We start from the raw sequence: 17,272 nt of genomic DNA on the forward strand, positions 1-17,272 counted from the left end.
TCTCTCTGTCCCCTTTGCTTCCAACTTGCCCCCTTCCCTCCTCAGGACCAGAGGGACAGGCCAGTTGGTCACTGCTTAGCACCTTGACCTTGGTGGGAAAGCCCCCAGGCCTGGTTTCACATCATCTTTGCATCTCCTGAAAACTGTATTATCTTGATTTCATGGCCATGCTTCTTGGCCAAGAACAGCAAAGGATGACCTAGATTCCAATGGAAAGTTCCAGAAAGGGGATATATCATTGGTTAGGACCTGGGAATTTCCAGCTGGGGAGAATCTCCCCGTGTCACTGGCACTAAGCCAAGGCAATGAACCTGTCAGGAGGCCCCCTCTCTGCTGAGGAGACCCCCCATAGAGGAGCCAGAGGACGCCATTTCAGCTCCTTTGAGAAGCCTCAGATCTAGGTGGGCAGGGCCTTGCCTGTGATAGACAGATACCTGGATCAGTGGGGAGGTAGCCCAAAAAAGCTCAGGCCTCAGGGTGATGTCTGAGGTATATGGCAAACGGGCAGCACCTGACCCTTCTGGTTGGTCTCCTACCAGAAATGGTGGCTTTTTTTCCAGGACTGCTAACTTACTTTTGGGGAACAAACAATACAGTTCATTTGGCAACATCTCACTTTTGATGTGGATTAAATACAGCTGAATGGTTTCCTAGGTGGATGCTTTGTCTCCTCCAGCCCTTCAGCTCCCTTCCTTTCCTCCAAAGGCCTTGCACGGTTGTGAATACAGGGCATCTGAGAGCAATGGGATCCAGGACACGCCAGGGGCACTTGCTCCTGGCTCGCCAGCACGCTTTCCCTTGGTCATCTAACCCCTGCTTTGGGGGCCTCGAGTTTTTCACAGGAAGCCAAGAAAGAGAATACACACCAAAGAAAGATCCTGGAGACTGGGTGTGTTCCAAGTGTGAGATCAATTTCTTTTTATTGCCATCTTAACAAAAATACTCGGGAAGGCAATCTTTGATTCCAGCATCGGAGGGCAGGGCAATGCCAGGCAATAATGAAGCCATTGGGCTGTTGGACAGGGGAGTGTTCAGTCTGGGGGAGCAGGAACCCCCAAAGAACCACAGAAGAGGGAGATGGAGCCAAGGCCATGGGGACAATGCAGTTGCCCTCCATTGTCCCTACAAAGGACAAAGCTTGGTCTGGGTTTAGAAGCAGCGCTCCAGGACTGGCCGGGCAGGCATTGGGTACAGCAGTCCTCCCAGCCCACTAGGGCTCTAGGGGGCGGGCATGAGAAGGTGAAGGGCTGGGGTGTGAGAGTTTCTGCCAGGGTCAGTCTGAGGCCAGGGAGCAAAGAGGACACAGAGCTGAGCTGCACCCATGTCAGAGCTAAGCTTGCATCTGCCACCCGTCACATCCCTCCGTAACTCTAAGAACCCGGCTCTCTCCCCACGCTCCAAAAGGAAACGTGAAGCTACAGATATGTGTAGCTAATGCGTATGCAGCCCAAGCAAGCAGAGGCGAGGCATGCTGGAACCTGGAATGAACTGGAGCTCTTCTGGGCTTTGGGCTTCGGGCTTCGGGTTCTTTTAAAAGCCAGAAGAGGGGTTTCCTTCTGGATCCCAAGACTTGGGCCCAGCCTCCCCAGAGCCACTGGCCTTCTTGCCAGGGTAGGGTGGGTGGGCTCATCTCCTAAATGCTGCTGCTGCCTCCCACTCACACCCAGGATTGCTGAGGCAGGGCAGGCAAGGAGCAACACCCCTCCCAACTCCAAATCTGGCCTCCAACAGAGGAGCTGGAAAAACCCACAGACCTGGCCTCTAGTCCTGGCCCTACTGCCAACTGCTGTTATGCATCTATGAAATGCAGATGATGATGATGATGGCACTCATGGGGATACTCATACCCAACCTGGCTGCCTCTCAGGGGTCCTGAAAACCCAATGAGATCGCACACCTGCAAGTGCGGGGAAGCGCCTGGTGCTCTCTAAGAACGCCAGGCAGTCTCCTCCTTCCTCCACCGCCATCCCCTCTCCACAAAAGGCAAGCACGGCAGCTGAGCACACACACACACACACACACACACACACACAGGAGAGCAAGCAGAAGGCCAAGGCAGGGGCGCCACCTGCTGGGGTCAGAGCCCTGGGGGAGGTGAGGACAGACTCGTCCTGGAGGGGCTGGGCTCCACCTGCCCATCTGCAGGGCTCTCCCCCTTGGAAAGCAGCAGAATCAGGACCTGGGACACTGACACAACAGCCCTGGGGACAGAAAGCAGGGTTCCATTCGGGTGCTCCCCATGCCTGCTCCCTCCTTCCCTGCAAGGCCTGCTGCCATGAGGTGCAGACCAACAGGAGGCTACCCTCCAGGCCAAGGAAGCATCAAGCAGGGAGCTATTCCTGCATCTTGAGCATCTGCCAAAGATGAGACAGTAGAGCCGAATACATGCTCTGTTATGGCACAGGACAGCCAAACTGCACTCGGTGCGGAGATGACGGTCCCCCCCAAATTCTACAAGGGTCATCAGACCTGGGTATGAGACTGGCCCCTGTCTCAAGGCCAGACAGCCCTCCTCCATTTCTCTTCCTCTTAGTGCAGACTGGCCAGGTTAGAAGTTGTGCTTTCTCTTCCGAGACCTGGTAGTCCGTGCAGGGGCTGGTGCTGGGGGCTCCGGCGGGGGAGCCTCAGCCTGGCGTGTAGAGCCTGTGGGGGCTGCCCCATCTGGCCCCCGCTGAGATTCCTGAACCCCATCCCGGATCTCTGTCAGCGTCTGGCACATCTGACCGATGCGGCTGGTCAGCTCAGCCATGGCCTGGCTGATGGCGTGCATGCTGTTGGCCATGTCCCTGTGCACTGTCACCAGGTGCTGGCAGAACTGCTGGAACATCTCAGTCTGCTGGGCATGAGCATGGAGGAGCTGCCAGTCAAGGCCTGCGCTGGGCGGGCCCAGGTGCGGCCGGGGTGTCCTGCAGGAGGCCTGGGCCTGGGGCGAGGGGCGGGGCAGGGTCTCTGGCTTAGGGCCCACTGTCTCAGATTGGTCTGAGGAAGAGGAGGAGCGGAGCAGGGTGGGCCTGGCCAGGCAGGCTTCTTCTTCCAGTGTCCGCGGCAGGGACACCCGCATCGCCTGTCTTGAGGGCCCGGGTGCCTCATCATCTTCATCATCTTGGGGATAGAAACAAAGAAGGGCAACTGATTACAACAGGGAGAAAGGAGGCAGCCCTGGGCTTGGATCCACCCCCCACATTACGCTGCCATTCCCCTCCCCTGTCACCACTCAGCCTAGCTTGGCACACACCCACTGCCTGCCCACCCATGGAGAAACGCCTGCTCCCCACATCCCTGAGGGGTGTGGGCCAGACATCCCTGGGAAGAGGCATGAGTATGATCAGTGCCCAGGTCTCCTTCCTTTCAGCGACAGTCTAGTGTAAGAGAGCCCAGGTCAGGGGACTGGGAGACGCCAGTGTTAGCGACTGCATGTCAGCCCGATCGCTCCCTTCCTCTCTCTGTGACTCCGTTTCTCAAAGCAAAGATAACCCCTCCTTGGCTGACCTCCCGAACCACTGGTCCACCTAGCAGGGCTGTTAAGGAGACCGCACACAGAGCAGATGCAAAGGCGACAGAGGGATGCTTGCCGAAGGTACTGCGATGCCGCTCTGAGCTCCAGCCTCCACGAGGCCCTTTCTGAGTTGCTTGGGGCCACCTTGTGGCCTTGCTGGAATCTGCAATTTTAAGTCACTGGGGGAAGCAGGGTGTGGGATATGGACAAGCTGGAGAAGGGGGACAAAGGATGGCCCCAGAACAGATAAGCCCAGAGGGTGCTGGCTCCTTGAGGCAGGTTACCAGAAAGATACATCACTCCTACCCAGGAGAGTAAGATGACACACAGGGGCCATCACAGAGATGGCCAGTCGAGTGGAGAGGCCCCGCCCCTGCACACGCAGGCCTCAGCTCTCTTGTGATCAGGTTATAAGCGGATTCCCATGGCAGGAATGAGACATGTACGAGCTGACCCTACGGACAGGCACACCTGTCCTGAGGGGTGAATTCACAACGACTCCAGGGGAGGTGATGGGAGGACAGACAGATTCATCTTGCCCCCCGCTGAATGCCTCCCAGGGGCCCTGGGGTCTCACTTGGGCCAGCACAGGAGGAGCCTGGTGCCTCTCCATCTCTCTGGGTGGGACAGCAGCCATCCCCCTGGAGTCAGGGCTGGCGTGGCAGGGTTGGAAGGAACGGGAAGGGCTGAGGTGATGCTGCTCCCTCCCTTCCAGGGCCTCATTCCACCGGGGCCCTGGCCAAGTGCTGTAACAGCTGGTCAACCAGCAGGGAAGGAGAGGGAGGGCTGGCCCAGCCTGCTGCGGAGGGGTCCCGGGCCCCCTGCCCAGCCCAGGTCACATTTGGTAACCTCATTACCTCTGCTCTGGCATGCAGGGTGAATGGGGCAAGATTTAGGGAACAGACTTTACTGGGTGCTGGGTCCCCTTCTTTTTCTCATAATTGGGTGGAATTACCCTGAAACTTAGCAAAACAGTGATACACAGGGAGTGAGCAGAGCTGGGCTTGAGTCCTGGTTCTGGGGACATCTTTGTTTCTGGAGCTTAGATGCCTCCTCATCTGGGTACCGGGTAGTTAGACTAGATAGTCTCCACGTTCCTTCCCAGTCCTAAAAATCTGAGTCTCAGCGGCCACCTGTCAAGGGCCCCAGCCAAGCAGGAAATTAGCAGATCCCAATAGCAAGGGGCCTGGGAAGGGACGGCTGGGTCTTTGTGAACCGCTTTCCTGTGAGCTGGCCAGAGGCCGGCTTCTCTGGAGCCCTCCTGCCCTGCTCTGTCTCTCAGAAGCCAGATGGCCTCCAGTTGGGACTGTGGGTTGAGGCTGGAGGTGGGGGTGTGCAGCAGCAGCACTGAAGTGGGTGCAGTTCCAGCACCGAAGGGCCTTGACTGCTCCCTCTTTTGGTGAGCCCCAGCTAGAAATGCATTGGGCTGGGCCAAGAGATCTGGCACCCCAGCCCCTGGTGGCACCCCAGCCCCTGGAGTCAAAGTCTGTCCTGAGACACAGGAAGCAGAGGGGAGAGAGGGAAACAAGTGCTGGGGGAGAAGAGGGCAAAGTGAGGGTGGTACGCACAGGGAGGGGACCTAGTGAGAACAGAGGGAACCTCAGGTGGGCAGCAAGAGACAGAGCACAGAGAGAAGTGGGAGAAGGCAGCATGGCACAGAAAGCAGAAAATAGCACAGAAATAAAGATGTTAGGAGTAGACAGAGGGAGGGAGAACTGATCTTTCCATGGCCTGGGCCCTGAAGACTTGGCTGGCTTCCTCCTGCGCCCCCTCCCCCTCGCCTGCTCCATTGGGCTTCCCTGGCTCCTTTCTGTTCCTGAAACGTGCCAAGCGCCTTCCTGATGCGGGGCCTTGTACATGCTGTTCTCTGCCTGTGAGGAGCTCCTCTCGCCTCCCCTCCTCTGCACCCCACGCAGTCACCGGCCTGGTTAACTCTTACTCACCCTGTGCATCTCGACTCAGCTGTCTCTCCAGGGAGCCTTCCCCAGCCCCTGGTGGAGAGCCTATTTGCTCTCAGACAGGCCGCTACATCATCTGCAGGGCCAAATGCAACAGGAACATGCAGGGTGCCTTGTTCAAAAACTAATCCTGAGTTCCGGGCAGGGACTAGCAGAGCATTTAGCCCATCGCGGAGCCCAGGGCCCAAGTGATGGCACAGGTCGCACCCCTATGAACTCAGCTCTCGGGACTTCCTGTGCTGGTCCCTCAGTCCTTCATTACAAATTTCCTTGTGCAATTATTTACTTAAAGTTCGTCTATTCCCACGAGTCTCGGAACTCCCCAAGAGCAAGGCCGGTGTAGAATTTATACACAACTCCTGGCGCAGCGTTCAGGAAACACTCTAGAATGAATGAACGGAAAGGGGTGGAGGAGACAGGGGGACAAGGAGGGAAGAATGGGAAGATGGGCGACACAGAGAGGGAGAGGAGAAGGAAAATGAATGGGAACCTGCCAGGGAGGAGGCGAGGGCGCAGTCAGGAGGGGCCAGGGGAGGGGTGGCGGTGGTACTCACAGCTGGTGGAAGGGCTGTCGGTGCCATCCAGTTCTGCCCTGGGGAAGTGGTGCCCGGATCGGGCCGAGAGCAGTGCTGACTCGATGGCCCGCTCGTGGGCAGTGAGAGTGATGGGAGGGGCCCGGCCCCTGGCCCCAGGGCCCGACAGGGACTTCTGCATGAAGGCCAGCTTGTCCTTGGTCCTCCGTTTCATATCATCCCATCTGTGCTTAATGTCCTTGACGGAGCGGGGCACCTGGCTCACGGAGGTGATTTTCCGAGCTATGCCTTCCCAAATCTTGTCCCTGTCAGCATGGGACAGCCGCATGGTCTCCCTCCCAAAGAGAACAGCTTCATGGTGGGTCACCTCGGTGACCAGAATGTCCAGCTCCTCCTTGGAGAACTTGGGCTTCCGCTTACGCTCGGCCAGGGGTGCCACATTCCTTGGGTTGAATATCCCACAAAGCACAATTGGGTAAATGACCGGCAATGTGGGTGGTCCTCCTCCTTCCTAATGCCGGCCCCCAGCTGGGGAGCCAGGAGGCACCTGGGCGCCCTCAGCAGCTCACCACCACCACACCCTCCTCCTGCTGAGAGGTCCTTCCACTACTGCTGAGAAGGCGGGAGGCCACACGGCGCACGCACGTGGTGGGAGCGCTGGAATGAGCCCCCCACCTCTGGCTCCAGGCCCTCTGACTGGCTGTGTTGGCCTGGACAGTTCACTCAGCCTCTCCCAGCTCACTCTCTCCATCCAGAAAGGGAATAACAACCACACCAACCTAGGGAATTCTTACTAAGGAGGGGCTGGGGGAGCGCAGGGATGTAAAAGAGCTTTAAAGCCCAGAACAGAAACAAAGGATGACTATTGGGGTGAGGATTAGGCCACTGCCTCTACAAATGGCCTGGAGGAAGAATAATTAAACAGGGAGACTATTCACATGGGCCTTCCATGGTGTGTGGCCTTGCTGGTGACGCCCAGGCTTAGGGTATGGTCACAGAGAGCTTATTCTGTCCAGTGGCTCTCTTCTCCATCCCCTGCCCACAAGTCCCCACCAAGTCCCCACCTCTGGGTGTGTGAAGGCTCCCCTCCAACTGGAGCGCTGGCCGGCAGCTGCTCCTTTTGGGAGTCAGCTACTGTGGCTTTTTGGCAGCTCATGGGTAGAATGTGAGGAGCCCATGAGCACCCACCAGAAGGCAAGTTCCACTTCAACAAAGACCAGAAGCGACCTCAGCTTCCATGTGCATGGAGCAGCCAGGGGCCTTGGCCAAGTGGGCAGCGTGGCCCTTCCCCGCTTCTGACCCAGCACCTGCTCTGGCTCTGGAACTCAGCCTCTGCGGTGTGGTTCTTTCTACCCTTCAACTAGTGCCCAAAGGTCCACCCAAGTCAGGGACCCAGGGTATGGAGGGAAAGCTGGGACCTGATTCACATCTCTGACTGCTGCAGAAACTTCAGTGAGTAGCCAGGAGCACAGAGACCCTTCACCTCTCCCCTCCTCCCCACATCCCTCCGGAACACCACTGCCCTAGAGGTGAGGCAGAGGCGGGAGAGGAAGACAGAGCCTGGGCCTGGTACTCGGACAGACCTGGTGCTAGAGGCCGAGTCTCCTCTGCAAACCCGTTTATGTAAAGCAAGGGCGGTGATTCTAGCGTCGCCTCCCAGGGCCACCAGGAGGATTGATTGCGTGCAGTGGTGTCTCAATCTGGCTGCTGTTGGCATTTGGGGCTGAAAAATTCTTTGTTAGTGGGCAGGGGTGGGGTGGAGGGCGGGGCCCTGGCAGTATGTAGGAGGGTTATCAGCACCTTGGCATCTGCCCAAGAGAACCCAGTAGCATCCACCCATAGAGATGTGACAGCCCAACATGTCCCAAGAGACTGCCAGATGCCCCCAGGGGGCAAAAGAGCCCCGGGTAGTGGGTAACTGATTTCATGAAAGCACAACACCTAGCAGAGGGCTGCCATTGAGTCAACGCTCCTTACATGGGTGTCCATTCTTTTCCCGGCCCACTTATCATTTGAAAAAACTGACTCCATTTGATCTCCTGCAAGACCCTAGGCTGTGACAGTGCAAGTGACTGGTGTCTGCAAATGACAACAAGCTGTGCAAATGGCAGCTGCATGCTAAGGGGGAAGGAGGTCGAACTGGCTTTCCCCTCCCACCACCACCAGAGGGGCATCTCCATGGCAATGAACCACAGGCCCAGCCCCACCCACTCCTTGAGTCTTTAATGAGATGAGGGCCCTGCAGCTGTGACTGCCCTGGATCAGAATGGGCTTGGAGCAGGAACAGGACAGACCCCATGCCAGCAAGGGAGTGGTGGCAGCACCCACCCCACACAAGGCTCAGGAAGCCATGTTTCTGCGCACAAGCAGAAAGAACGCTAGTCCAGAAGTCCAGGTTCTGCCACTGAACGCATCACCTTGACTTGCTCTGGATCTCAGTTTGCCCCTGGAGCATTTACATCAGCATAGAGCGGTGGTTCTCAACACTAGTGGCGCACCAGAATTACTATGGAGAGCTTGAAAAAACACCAGTGCCCTGGGCTCAATTCCAGCCCAAGTAAATCAGACTCTGGGGTGCGAGATGATTGCTCACTTAGCTCGGATAATGAATCCCCTTCTTTGGAATTGTAGTGAAGCCTTGTTCCCAGGCTGAAAGATCAGAGATGGGTGCAAAAGTGGAACAGAATCAGCCCTACGGGCCAAAGTTTCTGAAAGCGACAGTTCAGAAAGGCCTGACACCAGACAGCTCTCAGACACTCTCTCCTTCGCTTGCCGACAGCCAGAGTGCAGCAACTGGGCACAGGAGCACAGGCTGGGGCCATCTGTTGGCCCACCGGACACCTGGTCCCCACTTCTGAGTCTTTGCTCACTGTGCCTTCAAAGAAAATCCTGGCCCCTTTGAAGGCTCGGTTCAAAGGCCCCCCTCCCAACTTTCATCTGGGCCCTTGCAGCCGACAGTTTGTGCCTCCACTCAGCAACTGTTCCAGAAAAAGCAGTTTCCATGGTGGAAGGTGTGAGGCCTGGGAGGCCTGGAAGGCCTGGGAGGGCTGGGCGGGTGAGGTGCCTGTATAGGCTCTGACCCCCGGCAGCTGCTCGGTACCGGTGCCGAGATGCAGGTGCCGCACTGACCTGCACCCCGTGGCCGGGAAGGAGGAGGCAGTTAGGAGTGCGGGTTGCCTTCCCGGAGCCACTTTCAGGGCACAGCTGAGGCTCTCAGGTGGGGCACCGGGGGGGGGGGGGGGGGGGGGAATGAAGCCACAGAAAAGGGGACAGAAGACAATGCCACAGCCTCCCCGCCTCAAACCAATTTTCTCCTCATTGGTTTGGGAAGTCTCAGAGTTTGAATACAGCAAGCCCCTTGCTGCCCTCCCTGCAAGCACAGTCTCTCAGTAACTGCCCCCCTCGCCCAGCCATCTCCACGAGTCACAGAATTACATGGATGCCAACAGAGGGCCCCATCCCCAGTGCGTCATCCAAGGCCCCATCCAAGGCCTGCCTTCCCTCCCAGCCCAGCCCCAGACCCCGTCACCACTCCCAAGTCCCAGACAGAGGCCACCAAAAAGGCAACAAGGCAAGTCTGACCTACCACCCCCACCCCCAGACGCCACAGACAGGGCCCTGGCACATGGCACAGGCCAGCAGCACAGAAGCAAAAGGGGAGCCTTTGGGGTTCCAAGCTCGGCCTCTGGGTGACCCTGGCCGGTCTCCTGCTCTCCCTGGCTGGCCACGAAGGGTCTTTCTGGTGCAAACTTCTGTCCCAACCCTGGACCACAGTAAACCACTCTGGAAAGTACTCATGCCTGGGCTGCAAGCACCGTCAGAAACTGAGCGAGACTGTGCCAGAAGCCTCCTTCTCCACAGGGCCATTTACACTGCTGTGGCTGCCCTGGGGTGGGTTCTGCACTACACCAGCAGGAGTCTGCCCTGTGAGAGGTGCCACGGTGCTGGGTGAGGGGCAGCCCCTGTGTGGCAATGCTGCCAGGGGCCAGGGGCCTGGGTACTCCAGACACACTGAGAAGGGTGTAGTCTCTAGGGGTCCCTGTAACCCACCTGTCTGGCCACAGGCCTCCTCCAGAGCCCTCTGATGGAAGCCTGGGGAAGCTAGAGGGTTGCCTAGAGCTAAACACATCCCAAACCCTGCAAACAGCAGTCCCGGGGCCTTCAGAGGCCTCCACCACTGGAGACGCTCCCTTGGTCTCTTTCCGGAGCTCAGACCAGGCTCCTGGGCAATCATCAGAGAGCAGGACTCACCTCATCCAGTTGGCTTTAGTCTCGTCTGACCCGTCTATGGACTTGTAGCGGTTGTTCTTGTCCACAATCTGGAAGACAGAGAGAGAGTCTAGAATGGGCCTTTCGGGGTGGGGGGGCTCTCATATTATTGGGCTCCTCCCAAAGCAGGGCCCAGGGGCCAGGGCCTGGTCCCACCTGCTACCACACAGAAACTTCCTCTTGCCCTCCACTACAATGCCAGCGCTGCTGCAGAGCTGAACCCAAGCTTGGGCAGCAATGGTAAAATCCAGTGTCTTTGTTTCTTTTCTATTTTTTCTATATCTCTCTTTCTCTCCCTCCCTCCCTCCCCCTTCCTCTCTTCCTTCCTCCCTTCCTTCCTCCCTCCCTTCTTTCCTTCCTTCCTTCCTTCCTTCTTTCCTTCCTTCCTTCCTCCCTCCCTCCCTCCTTTCCTTCCTTCCATCCTCCCTCTCTCTCTCTCTCTCGTTCCTGTGGGAGACAGAGACCAGCATTGGATGACTAGACGTATAGTGTGGTTTGAGAGGGCTCCTCCTCTCTCAAATCTCTGAACGTTCAGGACCCTCAAGGTTTGGGCTGAGCCCCTTTATCTTCTGTAAAACTGTCATTATTTCATCATCACTCTTGAATCAGACCTCAGCTGGGTATGGAATTTGAGGCAGATTAAGTTTTATTTTCTTTTGGCGCTTTTGAAGATTGCCAAAAGGGCTGCCGTAAGCTCTTCAGCAACCCACTAATGCTGTTCTAATGTTGTCTAATGCTGTGCTTTTGTGGATAACCTGTCTACGGTAAATTTTAAGACTTTCTCTTTATTCTTGATCTTCTGTACTCTCACTATGTGGTTTTGAAGTAGGGATATACTTTAAACATTTTTTCCACATTACTTGATGAGCACATTATTTGATAAAGACATATCTCTTTTTTAGTTCTGAAAAATTCTCAGCTACTATGCTTTTGAGTATAGCTTCTTGGTCATTTTCTCCAGTCTCTTCTTGAAGAATTTCTGTTAAATGTATTTGGGAGCAGCTCAGTTTATTCTCCATGTCTTTTAAGCACCCTTTCACATTTTTCTCTCTTTCTCTTTTGGGGCAGTGCTCCGGGAAAATTTCTCAGAATTCTCTTCCAATTCACTGATTCTCTCTTTGACTGTATCCGGTCCAGAGTTTGTCCAGCTATAGAGGTTCTTCCTGTCTTTCCTTACCTTTTTATTGAGTACTTTTAATGCAGTTAATAATTTTCATAGAATTTTTAATTGGTTCTTTTGCACATCCATCTTTTCTCAGTCTGCCTTTTTGTGTTATGCTATACTCATTCATTTCCCTTTTCTTACAGCTTTATTGAAGTTTGACTGACATATCATGTACCACTTGATAAGTTCTGGCAGATGTGTGCATCCGTCACGACAGTCAAGAAAGCAAACCCATCCATCACCCCGAGTCTCTGTGTGTCCCTGTAATCTCATGTCAGGTTCTTTTTTTGTGAAGTGTCTGTTCAGATCTTTTGTCCCTTTTTTAAAGTGTGGGGTTTTTTTCCCCTATTATTGAGTTTTGAGAGTTTTTAAAAACATATTTTGGAATCAATTCCTTTACCATATATGAGATTTACAAATATTTTCTCCTGGCCTTTGGCTTGTTTATTCATTCACTTCATGATGTCTTTATATGAACAGAGGTTTCCAATTCAAACAAACAAACAAACAACTGTCCCCCGGTCTTGATGTTTTTAATGGATGTTCTCCTGCCTTTATTTCTTTGAGGATCCTCAGGCTGTGACTGCTATTTATCTCTCATTATCTATTACCCCCTGCATCCACTGTAACAAACCCCCTGAATTATAACTGGGCACTTGGCTACTAGAGTAACAGAATACATTTTTCTGCTTCCCCTCTAACTAAGTTCTGGCCAATAGAATGTAGATGGAAGTGTCGTGTGTCAGCTTCCTGAAAACTTCTTCAAAAGACAGCTCATAGGTGCACTTCTACCACCCTGCTGCCTGGAATGCAGATGTGATAGCTGGAGGTCTGACTACCAACTTGGACTATGAGGATAATCCAAGTATTGAGACAGGGTGAGCCAGATCAAGCTTTGCTCCTTGAGGACTGGGTGGGGCACAGCCACCTCATGAGAATATATTCATAAAAGGAAACTTAATTCTTATTTTGCTTGAGCCATTGTTATTCGAATCTCAGTTACTCGCAGTCCAATCTATTCCTGATAGAGATCCTAGACAGTTATTTGAAATTCGCTTTTAGAATACTCTACTAATTTTATTGTAATTAGAGCAAATCCATTTGTCATTGACTTTTGGAGACTGCCTTTTTTACATTAATTTTCTTCATTAGTTTTGGAGATTCATTCCATCTGAAGGTTCATTTTGAGTAGGAGTCTGCCTGCCCATCTCTCTCTCCCTCTCTTTTATTTTAAGCAGCCAGTCTGGCTCCAGTCCCCACCTCACTCGGGGCACTTCTATTTCACATTGCCCCAGAGGAGCTGAGATCCACCGCCGCCCTGCCTGCTCTACACTGGAGCCCTGTAGGCCTCTGTTTTCAGCTCTGTGATCACTTTGCCTTTCTCTCTCTCTCTCTCTTTTGGGTCTCTTACTGTAGTATGTTTGTTGGTTGGCAGAGTGGGCTGGGGCTCAAAGCATGAACTCTTAATCCACCCGGATTGTGGGTCCCCTTGTTCCCCCCACCCACCTTCCTACCTGTACTCTTTCTATGGATATTCACATCCATCCCGAGACTCTCAATTTGTTCATTATTCACAATATTTTGTTTCAAGCTCCAGATGTGAATATCGAATTTCCCACATCACATCCCCCCTTGGACGTCTCATGGGCATCTCAAACTTACCTGGGGCCTCACCCCTAAGCCTTACGTCTCTCATTTTCCCCATCACAGAATTATAAACCACCATCCACTCAGGTTTTAAAAAGAAAATCATCCCTACCAAAACCCACTGAGTAATAGACTTTAAATGGGTAAGCTCTATGGTACGTGAAATATATCTCAATAAAACTGGTTTTTAGAAAAAGAAAGTCACCCTTCCTTCCTCCCACTCTCAATCTGTACCCCCCACCCCCATATATAATCCCTCAGCAAGTCATTCAAATCAGATTTCAAAAATGTTCCTCTCCAATGCTTCCTGCAGCCACCCTGGTCTCAGGCCACCATCAGCTCTGTCCAGACAACTACAAGAGATCCGAGCTAACCGCCCTGATGCCATTCTTAACTCTCTGCCAATTCCCCTCAAAGCAGCCAGAGGAATCTTTTATCAGTGCAAATCCATCATGTCACCCTCCAGCTCCAGGGGGCAGCCACTGCACTTACAAAAACACTCGGACTTATGGTCACAGCCTTCAAGATGTCCTGGTCCTTGGCTACCTCCCCAGCTGCTCTTGAGCCTCTCTCTCCCCTCACTCCTCTGTAGCAAAAATTATCCGAGAGTGAATGTTTACTCTGGTCAGGTCTGCTGCCCACAACCTCTTCTCCTCTATTCTTAAAAAAATAATAATCACAAACTATCTCAAGCACCCAGAAATCATAGAGAATAATGCTGCTGGTAGCCTGGTACCCATCGGCTAGAGCCAACGAAAATCACCGCCGGTCACGTTTGTCCCAGACCTCCCCTTTCTCTTGCTGTAAGAAAACACCAAGATGCAGTTGAAGACCACTGCTGCCTCCCGCTCACTCTCCTACTCTCCCTCCCTCCAGGGGTAACCTCCATCCCGAAGCTGGTGGGGAGCCTCCCTGTTTTTGCTCCACAAGGATTGTTCTAAAAACGATGTACAGAACTGTTTTGCACGTTTGTAAAGTTCACAGAAATGATACCCAAATGGACCTACCCTTTTGCACACTTTCCCCCTGAACTTTGCATGGCTGGTCCCTTATTCTTGGAGTCTCAGTTACTGTCATCTCAGAAGAAGCTCGTCCTGGCCTGAACTTCTAGAATTTTCTCCCCTGCCACACCCTGACCTCCACACACCTGCCCCCACTCAGCGTTTTCTCTTTGACATCATCCTGTTACATCTTTTTTGGAGACCTACTTACAAGGTGCATTTTTGTTATTAATGCTGTTTACCTACCTGTGGATTTGGTAATTGACCGTCTCCCTCCATAGACCATAAGCTAATGAAGGCAAAGCACACCGTTCCCAACATAGCACACGGCACACGGCACACGGCACACAGTACAATATTGGCTGAATGAATGACTTATCGGATAAAGAATCTTTTAAGTAAAAAGCATGTTAAAGAAAAAATTCAGAGAATGTTACTATTTTAGTAAAGAGGAAATGAGCAGTGTGCTGGAGCTGGCTTATACTAGCTAACGAGATGGCTGTAAAATTTTCCAAAATTTTGTGAACCAGTTGTTAAACCCAGCCGTTACTAAAAATTAAGTTATATAAATTTACAAAGCAATTAAGTCATTTTTAAAAGGTAATAAGTACTCACAGCTTACCACCTCCCAATAATTTTCCTACATTTTACTATTATCTACGTTCTCGAAGGTGCTGGCCTCTGCCGTACCTGCCCAGCAGAAACACCGTGTGGCGGTTGCTCCTGTAGCTCTCTTCCCAGCTGCTTGCTCAGTGCCTTTATGTTGATAGCTTGTAATCAGCCACGGTGGGAGCATTTACACCCAGGGAGTTGGCACACATAACCTCGCCACGCCCCCCCACCAGCAGGTTATGAAGCATCCCACCATGCGTATGGTTTTTTTTTTTTTTTTTTAAGATTTTTAAGATTTGTTTCTAGAGAGAAGGTAAGGGAGGGAGAAAGAGAAGAAGAGAAACCTTGGTGTCAGAGAGAAACATGGATCAGTTGCCTCTCATACGCCCCCCTAACCAGGGATGGAATCTGCAACCCAGGCATGTGCCCCGACCAGGAATCAAACCGGTGAGCTTTCCCCTTGTGGGATGATGCCCAACCCACTGAGCCACGCCGGTCAGGGCTATGCCTATGTTTATATGTGCATGGAGAGTCTGAGGGATACATGTCTCTGGAGGGAAGGAGAGAAGGAAGGGGGATGAGGCTTGTGCTTTATTTGTCTATTTATGAGACTGTGCTGCCTTGAGGTTTAAAACTCTGAGACAAAAAGAGAAAACATGCAGCTTAGGCTTCTCCTCCCTAGCAGTCTCCCCAGACCATCAGTCTCCAGTGACCATCCCCTGGAATCTCATGGAACCCTGCCTTTATCATAATCCTAATCACCCTGCATTATCATTTTCTGATTATCCCTTTCCTGGAGACAGAAGAGAAGCATCTGTAGACCTGGCAGCCAATAGCAGGAGCACCTAGTGGGGGTAAGAGCGCTGGAGCCAGAAGAACTGATGAAAATGTCAGCTTCACCATTTATAAGTGAGTGGCCTTGGGCAGGTGACTTCACTGGCCATGCCTCAGTTTCCTCATCTATGAAATGGAGTAAAACCCAACCTCACAGCGCTCCGGTAATGACTGGTGTGGAAGGCACTCACAAGTGACTGCCGTTAGCATTGCGATCAGGATCGCGATCATCAACGGAGGGAGCAAACGTTAGTTATCCTTCATTCTGAGCGATGGGAGGTCTGTGGGCAACAGTGGGTTGTTGTGATCAGCCTGTTTTGCAGCTTCAGCTGGGCAGAGAGACCTGGGTGGGAGCTGCCTGAGGCTTCTGTTGCTGGGTTCAGATCCAGACACTAACTGAGGGATGTTTCTTGGCTTATCTTTCCTGCCAGTCAGGATTTTCTCAAATTAAGCATTCATTCACTCAGCAAATATCACTGAGCGAGCAGCTACAGGCTCTGAGAAATGGTGATCCAGGGAGAGAATGACTCTCACAAAATTCACAGTCCAGGGGGACACCAAAGAGAGGTCGCTGTGGCAGCCCATGGCCCATATTGTGATGGGGAATTCTGTGGAATATGGGAACTCTGTACTTGGGAGTCAGTTGAGCACCTTCTTAGGGGGTGTGGCATCTTAACTGAGGTCCTGAAGAAGAGGAGGGCAAGGGTGTTCTAGGCAAAGGGAGCAGAGACTGGCAGAATCACCCAGGGCAAGTAGACCCCGTCACATGTCAGCAATGGGCCCAGGCGACCCGAAGTAGAGATCAGGATATGGGCCTGCAGCCCAGGACTGGGATGGCCCTGGCCATCCAGGGGCAGATGCTTGGGACCAAGGCCCCAGAAGCTGGTTTCCCAGAGTCCTCCCTTGTATTATCCCTTGAGGTCAACTCCTTGGCCTCTCTGAGCCGGGTATTTCTGGGACCAGCCCAGGCTCTGAGCACTGTGATGTGAGAAGGACTTTGACAGCAGTGCTCAGAGCCTGGGCTGGTCAGCTTGAGAATGGGGTCCTTGGCCTGGAGAAGGAGAGACCAGAGGAAGAAGAGCCATCATCAATGGTAAGAAGGACTGCCACACTGGGGGGGGGGGGCAGGACCCGACCAGCGTGCCCTTAGAAGATGCAGATGTTGGTAGCTGGAGGGCCCTCTGTCGGGGAGGCTGAAGAAGGAGGGCGAATCTGTCCTAAATGACCTCTAAAAGTCTGCTCAAACTAAGATTGTATGTGGACAGGTCCTCAGAAAATAATATGAAAGCATGAGTTTCGGCCCCCTGGGTCAAGCATGGTCCAGGTGGACCAGAATGCTATTTTTGACCATGGTAATAACTAATAGAGACATAAATAATAAAACATGAACGGCTGCCATTTGTGGAGCAATTTCACAGTGCCAAGTACTCTGTCCCATGAATTGTTGTAACTCTGTGAAGTAGCTACTATTATCCCCATTTTACAGATTAGGAAACTGAGGTTCAAGGTTCTTAGATAACTTGCCTAAGGCCACAGGGAAATGCACGTGCAAGCTGGAGTTCAAACTCAAGTCTCCATCAGTACAGCCCATGCTCTTAAGCACTCAGCGGAGGGATGGTACCCATGCCCTCCCCACAATGACCTTGTCAGAATCCACCAGAAATGTCCTGGAATCCTCTGTGACCTCCCATCTTTTCCTCTGGTTTGAGAAAACTTGCTATGTGAGCACACATTTAACAGAGAGGAATAATTGGCTT

General features: G+C 52.9%; 1 protein-coding gene across 8 annotated transcripts in view; it reads right to left on the reverse strand.

The window, feature by feature from the left end:
• The window catches only part of PRDM11 (PR/SET domain 11), an 85,493-nt gene that overhangs the window by 18,906 nt on the left and 49,315 nt on the right, over positions 1 to 17,272 (reverse strand). For 7 of the 8 annotated variants that reach the window (XM_045193980.2, XM_053924610.1, XM_053924607.1 and 4 more), the window contains one exon: positions 10,239 to 10,306. In XM_045193980.2, the coding sequence (XP_045049915.1) occupies positions 10,239 to 10,306 (68 nt within the window). Of the gene's footprint in view, positions 1 to 895; positions 3,103 to 6,008; positions 6,431 to 10,238; positions 10,307 to 17,272 lie in introns of those variants that run through there. The other variant, XM_045193981.2, reaches the window with a different exon arrangement.

The sequence above is a fragment of the Desmodus rotundus genome, chromosome 5 (genome assembly GCF_022682495.2).
Source record: "Desmodus rotundus isolate HL8 chromosome 5, HLdesRot8A.1, whole genome shotgun sequence".
NCBI lineage: Eukaryota > Metazoa > Chordata > Mammalia > Chiroptera > Phyllostomidae > Desmodus > Desmodus rotundus.